At 31.8% G+C, this 14,830-nt stretch overlaps 3 protein-coding genes across 3 annotated transcripts; 2 read left to right on the plus strand and 1 right to left on the minus strand.

Moving 5' to 3' along the window:
- The first annotated feature begins 6,082 nt into the window (after positions 1 to 6,082).
- On the plus strand, positions 6,083 to 7,034 carry LOC113869857 (histone deacetylase 6). Its single transcript, XM_027506357.1, has 3 exons — positions 6,083 to 6,199; positions 6,271 to 6,542; positions 6,612 to 7,034. The coding sequence occupies exons 1-3, from the start codon at positions 6,176 to 6,178 to the stop codon at positions 6,745 to 6,747; spliced, it is 432 nt and encodes a 143-aa protein (XP_027362158.1). The 5' UTR covers positions 6,083 to 6,175; the 3' UTR covers positions 6,748 to 7,034.
- Positions 7,035 to 8,628: 1,594 nt separating this feature from the next.
- Positions 8,629 to 11,367, plus strand: LOC113869603 (probable polyamine transporter At3g19553). Its single transcript, XM_027506022.1, has 2 exons — positions 8,629 to 9,880; positions 10,524 to 11,367. Exons 1-2 carry the CDS (start codon positions 8,868 to 8,870, stop codon positions 11,053 to 11,055), a joined length of 1,545 nt encoding a protein of 514 aa, XP_027361823.1. The 5' UTR covers positions 8,629 to 8,867; the 3' UTR covers positions 11,056 to 11,367.
- A 919-nt stretch (positions 11,368 to 12,286) lies between these two features.
- Positions 12,287 to 14,289, minus strand: LOC113869235 (leucine-rich repeat protein 2-like). Its single transcript, XM_027505465.1, has 7 exons — positions 14,169 to 14,289; positions 13,880 to 14,012; positions 13,721 to 13,792; positions 13,409 to 13,552; positions 13,228 to 13,299; positions 13,011 to 13,082; positions 12,287 to 12,406 (listed from the first exon to the last, which is right to left on the minus strand). The coding sequence occupies exons 1-7, from the start codon at positions 14,245 to 14,247 to the stop codon at positions 12,340 to 12,342; spliced, it is 639 nt and encodes a 212-aa protein (XP_027361266.1). The 5' UTR covers positions 14,248 to 14,289; the 3' UTR covers positions 12,287 to 12,339.
- Positions 14,290 to 14,830: the final 541 nt, after the last annotated feature.

Here is a 14,830-nt window from a genome sequence, read left to right on the forward strand (position 1 = left end):
CTACTCGTTCACCTCCTCGCACAGCTGGAACGATGGAGGAGAATGGTGGTGGTCATGGCACGACTACTTCCTTTAGCTCTGCTTCCCCAACATCTTCTGAGAAGTCTGATCCCATTGAGGATTACTCGCCTTATGATTGATGTCTGCTTATTTACTTAAGTCGTAGGGTAACTGCTCTTAAGAAGTTCGTCTATTTATGTTATGTTATGTTATGTTATGTTTTGTTGTATTCGGATTATGTTGATCGTTCTATTTGATTTAAGTATTTAACGTTTTTGCAAACTTATGCTTAATCTATTGAGGCATTTCCAGATGTTGAGTTGTGTTGATCTTATATCACTATACTATTGAAATTGAATTATGGAATGATGAGATGAGAAACTTGTATGCATGTTAACTCTCTCTCAGAGAAAGAGAACTAATACTTGTAAACTGTGTGGAAAAAAAATATTAACAAATTTTGGTATTTTCTGAACTACTATCTTATAAAGGATAATATTAGAGTTTAGTAATTTAGGACGCTACAATGTTTATATATATATTTTTCATGAAATTTACAACAAATATAAAGATCAACATTTTATGAAGATATTTTAGGCTTACGGAAGAGGCAAAACTCAATCTTGCTTCTTGATCAAGATCAACCTCTTGTTGACATTCCACCTAATCCAGATGAGGCCTTAACAATCATAGAAAATAGTGATAGTACAAATAATATAGTCAATTAGAATATTTTTTTTGAGATATTTTTGCACAATAGTTGTGCAATCTTAACATCTAACTTCCAATTAATGGATGTTATATTCTGAAATTGTAGAGTGTCACAATACGACTACGATAAAGAGAAAATGAAAATGATGAATTAAATATGAAAAGAAATAGAGATTGCAGGAGTCACTGTAAAACTTTTTAAAAGAACCCTGAAAAACTTTGAAAAATGGTTTGTTTAACCAAATTTGAGTTTGGAAGTCTAATTATGTAGGAACCCAACGTTCATAAAAATGCGATTGTCCAAAATTGTGCAAAAATTGAAGTTTCATTCTTAAATTTGATGTTTTATTTGATTTTTTTAAAATAGAAGGGGGAAATAGGATTTTAAATAATTGGGTCCGAAGATTTTTTATCCTCGCTCTTATGTATCCTTAAGTGCAATGAAAAAAAAAAAGCTATGTAATTTTGAAAAAATAACATGTTTTGAAAGGTTTATGAAAATGAAAATAAACTATTTGAGGATGCTAAATAATTGAAAGAAAGATATATTTTTTAGTTTGTAATTTTAGTTTTATCTAAAAATAAGATTAGATTTTTAATTTTATGATTGTATAATTTATAAACAAGAGAATAATTTATATATCACTATCTTTAATTGTTATATAAATTTAAAAATTATTTTTTTAATTATTTTTATAGGAAAAAGTAAGAAAATATTTTGAGTTTTGAAATAAAATAAAATTTAAGATAATTAACTTGTACATGATACTAAATAATGTAGTTATTACTATCCTTACAATTTTATAACATATAAATTATAGAGTAATATATACATGTTTATTCTAAATTATTGTATCAATTAAAAAAATAAAAATTTATTTATTTATTGATTTATTTAAAAAATAGTAAAAAATTATAATTGAAACTATTCATTTGAATTTTAATTTTTAAAATAAAATTTATTTATTAATTTATCATAAAATTGAGAATCTTTTTTATGCATATGACTTTTTAACATGTAAATAATAAAGTAGTCTATATATTACTATTTTAATTATTATGTGAATTTTTTTAAAAATTAAATAAAAATCTAAAAATATTTAATTTCTTAAAATAAAATGTAAGATTATTCTTATGCATAAGATAGTAGATAATGTAACTAAACTCACACTCTTATAATTTTATAATATATGAATAATATAATAGTATATTCATTGCTATTATAAATCATTGCATGTATTATAATAAATAAATTAAAATTAAAATATAAGAGAATTTATAATTGAATCTATGGTTTGAAATTTGATTTTAAATTTGTTTATCTTATTTTATTGTAAAAGTACAAGGAAAATTTACATGTTTGAATTAATAACATGTGAATAATAAATTAATCTATACATTGCTATTTTAAATTATAGCTTAAATAAATATTAGAATCAACTAGATTCACTAATATGTCTTGAACTATCATTCTACACATGACTAGAGTAACAGAAAGCTTTCCTTAAAGCAAAAGATCGAACTCAGTGAACTTGAAGTGTAAAAAAAGTGGAACCTTGTATAAAGTTATTCAGATAAATATGCCATATACTTTTAGAACTATGTTAACACCTTTCAACGTGATTATGACCAAATATAGTTTCAAGTTTTGAATTCTATGAGTCATCACTATCCAAGAATAGTACATCCTTCAAAATTAAGATAATATATTCACATGTAACTCATAAACTTCAAATACTTAACCGTTTATCTAGAAACCATAATCATCAGTTTAGAATTTTAACCCAAAATTCCATTATAGGTCAAAGGAAAAATCATTTAATTTACTATAGTTCCTTTCTCAATAACCAAAAACCTTCATCCTCGAAAGAAAACTCAACATATCAATTTGTAACACTTTTATGTCTAATAATATAAATGAAAACATGTAGAAAAAAAAAATAATACATAACAAATAAGCAAATAAAAAACATAAATATAACAAATCACACATGGTATGTCTAGCAGTTACTATAAACTTGCAAGCTGACCTTTGAATCCTGAGGAAATTAACCCTTTTTGCATCTTATGAACTGCAATAGATGAAAGGTCAATATGCAACTCTTCACACATATGTGAGTTTCCACATCCAAGTTTCAACACTTGCAAATATGCATGCATCTTCTTTGATTATTAGCCAGAATTTACACATAATGTATACAAAAGATTATTTGACCCAACCCTAGTCCTAGTTCATGTGGGTTAGGGTCAAAAAGCCCAACAAATTAAAAGCCCCATGGGCAAAAAAGCCTTTAGGGTTAGAGTTAGGGTCAGGGCTTTATGGGACACAAAAATTTATCTATTTCTAGAGAAGGCTTAAATATGTTATTAGTCCCTATAACTATAGGTCGTTTTGTGATAAGTCCCTATAATTTTTTTTGTTAAGATGTAGTCCCTGAAAACTTAAAAGTTTAGAATTTAGTCCCTGCCGTTAACTCATTTTCTGTTAAGTGCTGAGCTGGCTGACGGAGAGCCAACTTAACACTCCATATGGTGCCACGTGGCCATCTCGAGGCCTACTCACAGCCTATGGGCATGCCATGTCATTTATTATTTATTATTTTTTATTTAAAATTAATATTTACAAATAAGTCACTAAACATATTTTACATAACTGCACAAAAGTTCCTATAACTTTCTTTCCTTTTTCTCCGCAGTTCCTCCATTCCCCTCCCCCTCCCCCTCCCTCACAACCCCCTTCCAGCACCCCTTCTCCCTTCCCTTTGTCATTTTCACCTCATCTTCCACTTGTCTCACCAAAGCTTCCATGCTCTCTCTATTCGCTATGGTTCCATCATTCAACTCTCCCCCGATTCCTCCATTACATCATTGTTTTAACCCCAGAAATTCTCAACTTGCCACGAGAATGATGGTGACATGGCAGATGTGAGGAAGACGGTTGTGGATGTTGTTGAGCTGGCGGAGAAGTTCAATGTGTCAAATTTTGTTTGGGGTAAGGGAGGAGATGGTGCGGATGGTGGTAAGAGTATGAGTGTTGGAAAGAAAGGGATGTGAGGAAGGGAGAAGGGTGGTGTGGATGTTAAAGAGAAAGGGATGTGGGGAAGGGAGAAGGATAATGTAGATATGAGGAATGGTGTGGGTGTTGGAAAGAGATAGGAGTATGGGCGTTAGAGGGAGAAGGATATGGGAAAAGGGTGGTGGGGAAGGGGTGGGGATGATACAGATAGGAGAAAGGGAAGGGGTGGTGCAGATGGTGGTAGGAGTGTGGGTATTGGAGAGAAAGGGATGTGAGGAAGGGAGAAATGTAGTGTGGATGTGAGGAATGAGTGTGGGTGTTAGAGGGAGATAGGAGTGTGGATGTTTGAGAGAGAAGGATGTGGGGAAGGGGTGGAGGAAATGGGTGGTGCGGATGGAGGAATAAGAATGGGTGGGAGAGAGGGGTGGTGTGGATAAGAGTGTGAGAAAGAAGAAGGGGTGAGAAAAGAGGTAAGAGTAAGGAAGAAGAAAGGACTTTTATACAATTATATAAAATAAGTTTAGGGACTTATTTATAAATTTTAATTTTAAATAAAAAAGAAAAAAATAAATGACATGACATGTCACATCAGCTTAGCACTTAACAGAGAGGAGATTAACAAATTAAATTCTAAATTTTTAACTTTTCAGGAACTACATTTTAATAAAAAAATTTATAGAAACTTATCACAAAACGACTTACATACATAGGAACCAATAACATATTTAAGCCCTTAGAAAATCTAAACTTAAAAAAATTTGATATGAATTGCAATAATTAGTAGAGTATCTATTAAAAATATTTATTTTATATAATATTATCTATTATAAACTTGTAGGCCAATAAAATTATTTAAAAACAGATAAAAATAAATAAAATTTATATAATATAAATATTTATAATGACTGTTGTTATTAAACAATATTTATAAAAATATAATTATTTATTATTAAATTAATTTATATATTTCTTTAATTTTTATCTATATTATTGATAATTGTTAAATTATTGTATAATTTTTATATAATTTTATAAATATTATGTGAATATTAACGATAAATTTTTTTATATTATAAATTCTTAATCTATATGTTTCTTATTCAATAGATTTAAATAGATAACAATTGAGATAATATTTATTTTTTATAATTTTTATTGAATTTAAAAAATATTTCATACATGTCTGTGCGCGAAATAAGCGTCTAGTAGTTAGAGAATATGTATCCATTATATGTCAAAATAAAATGTAAAAAAATATCAAGATATTAAAATAAAATATTATTGACTGAAAATGATAATGAAAAAAATCTCATTGATTTAGCTCTCCAACACTTTTTGGTTTGCTTTCTGATTTTGCACTATACACCAGTCTGACCGAATTAAAATAATTATTAAATAGTATTTAATAAAATATTATTATATTATTTAGTTAAAAGTATTTATTATTAATTCTTAATTAAAATCATAAATTATTAATGTACCATATTAAATTTAATTAAAAAAATTAAATAAATAAAGAAGCTAAATTTAATTTAATTTTATAATATAATTATATTTAATATTATTTTTATGATAAAAATTTTAATATATTAAATTAAGTATTTTTTGTACTTTTTTAAAAATTTTATATTTAAAATATATATTTTAATTTTTTAAAATAAAATAATGTAATAAATATTATAAATAAATAATATAATTATTAATTACTTTTTAAAATAAGTGAGCTAACTCACTCTTAATCCTAACCCTAACTATTATTTTCTTTATATTGAAGCTTAGGGTTAAAATAAATTCACTAACTACGGGACTTTAAAAAAATAAGACTATATAAGAGGCTAAATAGAGTAAGATTCAAGACTTTAACCTATTTTGACAATTCTACAAAAGATTAAGACATAATATAGGGTTAAATAATAACAAAAATAGAAATAATTCTTAAATTATTCATTCTGCTCCTCCTTCAAAAACTTCTGATCGTTGAAACCATGAAAAATTTTTAAGCTTTAAAAAATTGAGAATAATTTAAAATTTAAAAGTTTTGATTAATCATTACCGATCATGACACAACTGTATCTTTTATTTTTATTTTTTAAATTTAAATTCAAAACCTTAGTACTAATGAAATTAAGTTATATTTCAATATTTAAAAACTAGATAAACATGGTTAAGAGATTTAAGTAAAAAATCAGCGATAATAAAAGAAGAAAAAAAAAGTTAACCCTCCTTTAAAAAGACTTTTTGTATTAAAAGAAATATAAAAAACTTTCTTATAATAAAAAATAAATTATAATAAAAATATTAGTCCAGGCAGCGGCATCTGGTAGCCCTCAAATATGGGGAAGCAGATGAAGCAGCTAGAAAAAGGTGTTGGAATAGGGAAAGACTATTTCACTGCCCGAACGGCGCATCTGGTTTGGATCGAAAAGGGCGACTACTGTACAGAATTTGATGGCTTCCTCTTCTTCTCCGCAGGTATTCACTGAAAACCCATCAAATTTATTTGTTATTCTGATATTTGATTGAACGACGTGTTCCGTGATCAGCAAGGTTTAGGTTTGTCCGAAGAAGATTACGACTTAATGTATGGATCGGAATCGGGTTGGGTGGAAGCTAGAAGCTCATGCGGTCACCTGGCATCATTGTCTGGCGATCTTAGCCACATTCCAACCCCTGAAACCCCCTGCCAGAGATGCCAACACCCCACTGAGAACTGGGTGTGTCTGTCGTGTAAGCAAGTCTTGTGTAGCCGTTTTGTGAACAAGCACATGCTCCAACACTTTCGGGACACAAATCATTGCATCGCCCTCAGTTTTAGGTATTCCCTAATCCCATTCTTTCCCAATCTTTACCCTATTTTTACTTATTTCTTCACTTTCTCAATCAGTGATCTCTCCGTCTGGTGTTTCTCCTGTGACGCTTATTTGGATGCTCAACTAATTCCCCAACTGCGTCCAGTTCATCAACTCGCTTATATATTGAAATTCGGTGTGCCTCCTCCACTCCCAGCAACTCAAGCTTGAATTTTCATGGAGCAGTTTCCGCTAATCCATCGCCTGTTTGCTTATATTGTAGTTTTAGGCCCAATCTATGACTTTGGATGTTTTTATTTCTACTTTTGAACTAAAAGTCTAGTTTTTAGCGTATTTGAACTACTATCTCCTAAGATACTTTATTTGACATCTGATTTCACTGGAGAATTCCAGAAGTTATTTTTTGATCGGGTTTGATTCACTCGAATTCAGGAATTGTAATTAAATCTAAACAATTGGAAATTTTAACTTAATCAATCCCGTTGCTTCCTTTTGCTTCCCTTTTGTGTTTGCTGATCTGATAACCACAAGTGCCACTGAGATTCCTATGCTGCTTTGTTAAATTACAGATGTATTGCGGTCTTATAGTAGTCCATAGAGGTTTTGTCTAACATTCAATAGGATTTGTAAAATTAAGTTGTGTTATGCTTCCTTGCTTGTCTTCTGATCCTTAATTAACTCTGTTTTTGGTAGTTATCATCACTTATATGTGCTTAAGTTTTTTCTAGTTGAGCACTGGTTCTGGTCGTCTTGTATGGGATTTAGCTTGTTAGTCCAGTTCTGTTTCCTTTGTTTCTAGGCAAAATGTTTCGAGTGATAAGCTTGTGATGACTGTTTTCACTTGTTTATCAAAATTGAATATACTTTAGCCATCTGAATTTGGAGCTTGAAGGGTACATAGGTGAAATTGTAGAGTTAATAAATCTCAATTGTTTTTCAGCAAATAAACTAGTATTCTTGTAAAATTTGTGCCACGAAGCTTTAAAAAATCTCGAATCATTATTTATTAGATATGGGTTTCTTGATTAATGTAAGGCTACTTAGCTTTGCAGGCAAACAATTCACTTCCACTAAACATGATAAACGGCTCTTGTATTTCCACACTAAATATGATGATAACCATTCCCTTTGGCTAATTTGCATTTGGTTTTACTGCAACATAGTATTCGTTATAAGCGGCGAGTACACCAACAGATCACCAGACTATTTTGAAAAGAGGGATAAAAAGAGAAAAGTGAAAAGATATAAAATCTATAAAATAAAAAATAAAAGAAGAGAAAAGAGATGGAGCAGAAATATAAGGAAAAATAAGATGTAAAAATATAAAAATTCTTTTAGACACTTCATGTTTAGAAGACCAGAGCAAGTGACAATTGAAACAATATTTTTTGTCCAATCAAGAAAACAACAAATGGGAGACTATCTTTTAAAAAGAAAACCTTCGAGTGATTTTTTTTTTTGCCACGTGTTTTTAAAATTTGAAGAATTAATTTATTTCTCTTAACTTTTATTTATCTAACTAAACAAATTTAAAGTAAAAATGAACTTTTTTTCTTTCAATTTACTCTAATATTAAATGGTATATAATTTTTTGTTTTTCTGCCCATTTTTTTTTATCTGTAGTACCAAATAAAGAATAATGGTATCATGCTCTTCATTTGATTTAGTTTCCAAATCAAAATCCAAACTAAAACAGTTTTATAAACTATTACCTTTTAATGAATCTTAAACAAAAATTATTCAAAATATAAAATTTAATATTATTAATATATTTTGATTATAGTCTTAATTATTTTTTAACCACTGTCTTGAGGCAATAATCAGCAAAACTAAAACTAGAATCTTTTTTTAACATATATTCAAAATATTATATATAATAATTTTTTATTAAAAATTATATAATATCACTAAATTTAATATTAATAATACTAAATACTCTAATTTTTAATAAAAAATATTATTTATTTTTTGCGATTTATCTTCGACGTTAAAAAGTAAAAAGTAAATCTAGCGTGACAGCGGACAGGTCCTTTTCTCAGTCAACTCACATGAAATGAATATTATCTCTCTCTCATGAACGGTGGAACCGGCGTCGCCTTGAGCATGTTGTGATGGAAAAGAATAGAATAGAATGAAAAGCAAAAGAAAGAAAGGAGGTCAAGTTGGATGAAGTTTGAGAACAGCAACAAGAACAGATCTCAGTTGAGTTGGCATGGATCTCCGCTGAAAGGTTTAATCTGAGAGCAATACCGATACCATCCCATTCCCATGTTATGTTAAGAGAAGGATACGGATAGGCTTTGAATAAACCCAGAGACAGTGTGCTATTGATGTGTCTGTATGAGCTAAAGGGTCTAAAAGTTTTTAACTTGAACAAATTTTTCACCTCTCTGTTGATGGGTGAAGAGGGCAACAAATCCAATCCAAAATTAACATTATTGCCTCTCATAGCTCTAATCTTCTATGAAGTTTCTGGGGGTCCTTTCGGAGTGGAGGATTCAGTGAGAGCTGGTGGTGGTCCTCTTTTATCCTTGCTTGGATTCTTCATCTTTCCACTAATATGGAGTATACCAGAAGCTCTGGTTACGGCTGAACTTGCCACCAGCTTTCCTCACAACGGTGGATATGTTATTTGGATTTCCTCAGCTTTTGGACCCTTTTGGGGGTTTCAGGAAGGCTTTTGGAAGTGGTTCAGTGGGGTTATGGACAATGCACTTTACCCGGTTCTGTTCCTCGATTACTTGAAGCATTCCTTGCCAATCTTTGACCGAATCATTGCTAGAATTCCTGCACTTTTGGGGATCACCTTCTCACTAACTTACTTGAATTACCGTGGCCTCCACATTGTAGGATTTTCTGCTGTTCTGCTTGCCGTTTTCTCACTTTCTCCATTTATCATAATGGGCATTCTTTCCATTCCAGAAATTAGGCCCAGGCGGTGGCTTGTTGTAGATTTTAGCAAGGTGGATTGGCGAGGATACTTCAATTGTATGTTTTGGAATTTAAATTATTGGGATAAGGCAAGTACCCTTGCAGGAGAGGTTGAAAGTCCCAGCAAAACGTTCCCAAAAGCACTTGTTGGAGGACTAGTTTTGGTGATGACCTCGTATTTGATTCCACTTCTTGCGGGAACAGGTGCTTTGAGATCTGCGCCAAGTGATTGGGCAGATGGTTATTTTGCCCAAGTGGGGATGTTCATCGGTGGCTTTTGGCTGAAACTCTGGATTCAAGCGGCTGCTGCTATGTCTAATCTCGGCTTGTTTGAAGCAGAAATGAGCAGTGATGCTTTTCAGCTTCAAGGGATGAGCAAGATGGGAATGCTTCCGGCTGTATTTGCTTCAAGGTCAGCAATTTTCCATCTCATGCCTTCTCTTACTAGTAGTACACCAACTTTATCGGCCTATTTCTTTCTCTTTAATGGTTTTGAATTAATTAACTGTGAAAAAGTGTTATTTTAATAGTCAACTATATTTATAATACATTACTTGTATAATCAATTAGAGGAATAAATTGTGTTTGGACATGTGAGGTGAGAATTGATTTTAGGATAATTTGTTTCGTTTACATTGTTTAAACAATCGGTTATTCTAACAGTAGAATTACATAAAAAGGGGGGGGGGGGGGGTATGGAGTTAGTTTTATACAACTTTGTGGGTTTTGTATCTTAAATAATCAATTGGTGGATAAAATGTGAAAAAGAAGAGTTAATTAAAGAAATTGACAACTTTTTACAGTACGTTCCAAGCTTTTGCATATAGTAAAGAATGCTTTTCTGTAGAATTTTTTTTTATCACTTTGATAATGTCATCAAACATGCAAGAATTTTAAAGATCAGCTTTTATCCTCAAAATACTTTTTTCTTCTCTCAAAATAATCCCATCTAAATATACACTTAACTGAGAGATAGATGAAATTTTTCAATATTAACATCAATTGTGAAAAAATTTCAATGATCTAACATTTATGTGGTCCTGTATATCTTATAGGTCTAAGTATGGAACACCCACTGTTAGCATTTTGTTCTCTGCCACTGGAGTTGTCTTCTTGTCATGGATGAGCTTTCAGCAAATCATAGAGTTCCTCAATTTCTTATATGCTATAGGAATGCTTCTTGAATTTGCAGCTTTTATAACTTTGAGGCTGAAGCAGCCCAATCTTCATAGACCTTTCAGAGTTCCATTGCAAACATTTTGGGTGACCATGTTTTGTTTGCCTCCTACTTCATTGCTTATTCTTGTAATGTGCTTGGCTTCTTTGAGAACATTCTTTGTGAGTGGAGCAGTAATTCTCGTGGGCTTTATCTTGTACCCGATCTTGGTTCAAGCCAAAAATAAGAATTGGATACTATTTGAAGCAGAGCCACCTTCCTTGCATTCCAGTGGGTGGCAGCAATGCCATTCAGTTGTTTCGGAATTGGTTGACCAAGAAAACAAGGATGTTGAACTTCTTGTGAGCTCGCCATTTGCTAGTGCAGAAGAAGAATTGTCTTTAATGCAAAGTGATTCTAAACCAAGCTGAGCAGCATCTTGTCTTGACATAAATTTTGGCAACAATTCACATAAGCATGAGACATATTTGGTCGTCTTGCACATTGCTAAGGGAGAAAGAAATGGGGCGTGGCTTTGTGCTAGTCTAGAGCCAATAAATTCCAATACATGGAGAAAAACAAATATTTAAAGTTCGGAGGTTGAGCTGGGGGATAGCTGAATGGGGCATAATCAAATCTTGTTTGTGTTGTACCTTTATCTTTAACATCAATTATTATCAACTCGGTTAACCTGACTCATTTTGCTACATTAGTATGGGTCCAAATTTTACATCTTTGTTAAGCCCACTATCATGCTTCCATCTGTCGTGCTTTCTTTTTTGCCTCTTACCCTTGACGGCGCTGGTGTGCCAAAAGGTGTTCTACTTTCTGTCGTTGCGGTTTTTCATTTTTCCTTTTTTTTAAAAATTAATATATAATATCAAAACAATTTAACAAAAATTAATTAACGTTTTAACTGTTCAGTCTTTATATTTAGTTGAAGTATTCACACTACCTTTCAGCTTGAAGTAATGAGAATAATAAACACTTCACAAACCTGCTAAATTTTACAATTTAAGGCTCTCCAGAAGCTTAGAAAATATGTTTTTGGCGGAACCACCTACACGTTTAATATTGCTTTATTCAAGAGCTATTTAAGTAAAATTTTACATTTTAGACAACGGAAATAACGAAATTATGTAGGAACGAATATGAGCCGATGAACCATAGATGACTATTTCGAGGTGTTATTCCTTTGCTAACTGAAATTCCCGCACGTTTTTAGAACTGCCACGTAATTCGTAGTAGTTTTGTTTTGTATAGCAATCCTGTTTAGAAAAAAACTGAATAGGGTTTTCTTTTGTTACATGTAACTTGAGGGATCAGAAATAAACAATTAAAACTTGTACTTGTGTGTATGTATAACAAGCATGTTCTAAGGTATCGACCATGTTACTCCTTTGTACACTGAATTGGGTTTTCTTTTGTTACAAGGTAACTTGATGGATTGGAGATAAACTACTAAAGCATTGTACTTTATGTACGTATAACACGCTTGTTTTTGGGCTATGCGACATGTTTACTGAACATTGTCCCTGTCAGAAACTCTGTTATGCTGCCTGCAAAATGAGGCAGATGATAAGTTCATTTTATTCATTAGATATAAATGGCCGTACACGTTTAGACTAATTTTTTTGGCAACAACACGTTTTTTATACTGTAATGAAGGCCACATCTTTGCAGTCTGAGGAGGGGACGGCGTATTCTACTTCGCTTCAGCATCCAAAATCATAAGGAACCAGTCCTTTCAGTTCTGGGCCGCTGAATTTGTTATTCTCAAAACTGAAACACGGAAGGGAGAAAAGTGTCAAGATTTTGTGTCATAGTGTAAATGCCACCAATTCAAGTTTGTGTTAGAACTTAAAAGCAAGATACTTTGCAAACTGCAATGCTATTTTGTATGAGCGACTTTTTGCGAAAAAATGTTACAAGCATCTTTTAACCAATGAAGAGAGGAACTAATGCATGAGTAGAGAGAAAGAAAGAAATTTACAAGACTAAGAGAGAACAGTTGTTTTAAGATAGAGAAATTTAACAATCTTTTATGAAAACTGAATAAATATCAATGAGCACTTTCCTCGCATATATATTAGTGTATTTCATCTTTAAAGATTTTAATATGAATCAACTATTAACTAATGCATGTCAAATATGGTTTATCTGATATTTTTCGAGAAATAAGCAAGGCACTGAAATGGTGGAGTGGACAAGATTTCCATGCATCTTACACAAGTCCGTTAAGACAAATTACACTTACTAAGATGCTTAAGAAGGTACAAGTTCTTGACAGGGATGCAGAAACACTAGGCGAAGGCACTTATGTTGAGATTGTGACATGTTTTACAAGAAACTGTATTGCAGGTTCAACATAGTTATATTACCATACCTTTCTGCTGGGAAAGATTCGAAGTTGCCATCTACTGGTATTGTTCCACAGAGGTCATTATTAGAAACATCACTGCATAATGGGGGTTTCAAATTAGCTTATAAGTCAATTATCAGGGAACAAAAAAAGAATGAAGTTGAACTCAGATTTTCTTCATTCCAGACCCTCCCCCAGGATGAAAAGAAAGATACATAAAACATAAAAGACAGAATATTACAAGATCTTGAGATTTTTAAGATGAGTGAGTTCTCTTGGGATTGATCCTGTGAGCTTGTTGTTGTTCAGCCGTCTATATCATCAAAGAAAAAGGATGAGCGAAATGGAACACAATTCACACACATCATTGGGTTCATGAAATGGCGTTTAAGTTTTTGGCAATACAACATAAACATGCTTACAGCAATTTAAGTGACTTCAACTTGCCAAATGACTTGGGAATTTTCCCTTCGAATTTGTTATCATACAAATCCATACTAATAAGGTTCTTCAAATTACCAAGTTCCTTAGGAATCTTCCCACTTATGTTATTCCTATAGAGCTCCCTGCAACGAAGAATTTCATAATCACTCACTTCACCTTTCATTTTGGAAAATGACCAAAGAGCCACAAATAGAAGTTGTGTTGTTGCCAGTAACAGTAGGATACTACAGGCACGGCTTCACAAAAAATAGCACACGTTTTTAAAATAGGTAAGGGAAGAGCATACATACAGGTATTGGAGGTGGGGTAGCTGGCCAAGCTCGGGGCCCAAGGTTCCAGAAATGTTAGAATTGCCCAAGTCTCTGAAATTGAAAGGATAAACGAGTGATTAATATCCTAAACCCAGTAACTATGATGAAAAAGAAAAGATTGAAGCAGGGGAGTGTTACAAGCGAATGACATGATTGTTGGAGTCGCAGGTAACATGGAACCAAGTACAGGAATTAACGAGAGTTGGGTCCCAGCTCTGCAGCACGTTGTTGGGATCAGAAAGCTTGCTTCTCAAAGCATGCAGAGCATTTCCTACAAAGTAAAAGCCACATCAATTCTAACCAATATACCCAGTTTTACAGGGAAAAGGAAATTGGTAGGTTTTGAAGCATATATTGTATTTTCAATATCCATTAACCATATACTTGTTATCCAGAGGTAAGAAAGAAGTTGAGAACGTTCACATACCTTCGGAGTTGGTTGAAAGAGATAAGAAAGGAGATTGAAGAAGGAGAAACAGGAGAGATAGGAAAATGAAACAAGACATTGTTCCTTCGCGTGAATGAGAAACTTGGAAGAAGAGAAAAGAAGAGAGAAAATAACCACAAGAAGAGAGAAAACTGAAATGAAAAGAAGAAGAGGGCCAAGTCAAAATCAAAGTCAAAATAAGGGAGCGACCCTGCTACTGAGATATTTACAAAAATCAAATGTCAAGTCAACCATTGAAATTGTGGAGGTGGAGCCCATGTGAGATGAGATGTGTTTAAAATATTATGCCTATTTTCCAACCATTTTTAGTTTTCAGCCTGTTTGATCAAAGACCCGTAAACTTTTTATCAAAGTATTTCGTGAAAATTGTTTAAAAGATGTATACAATTTTTTATTGATTTAGAATTTTTTTTTTATCTAAAATATTTTTTTTTCATTTTATATTTTACCCACATATTCTATAATAAACTTAACACATATAATAATATTCAAAACATAAAAGTGTTGGTCAAGTGATTTGTCAATGAGGTATGGCTCATCACTATAAAAATCTTTTTGAATGTATGAATTATTTATTTGTTACTATAAATAATATATAATTGAAATATAATTAATATTAAGTATAGTAGAAATAATAAATA

This window comes from Abrus precatorius, unplaced genomic scaffold (genome assembly GCF_003935025.1).
Source record: "Abrus precatorius isolate BTA unplaced genomic scaffold, Abrus_2018 Scaffold6, whole genome shotgun sequence".
Taxonomy (NCBI): domain Eukaryota; kingdom Viridiplantae; phylum Streptophyta; class Magnoliopsida; order Fabales; family Fabaceae; genus Abrus; species Abrus precatorius.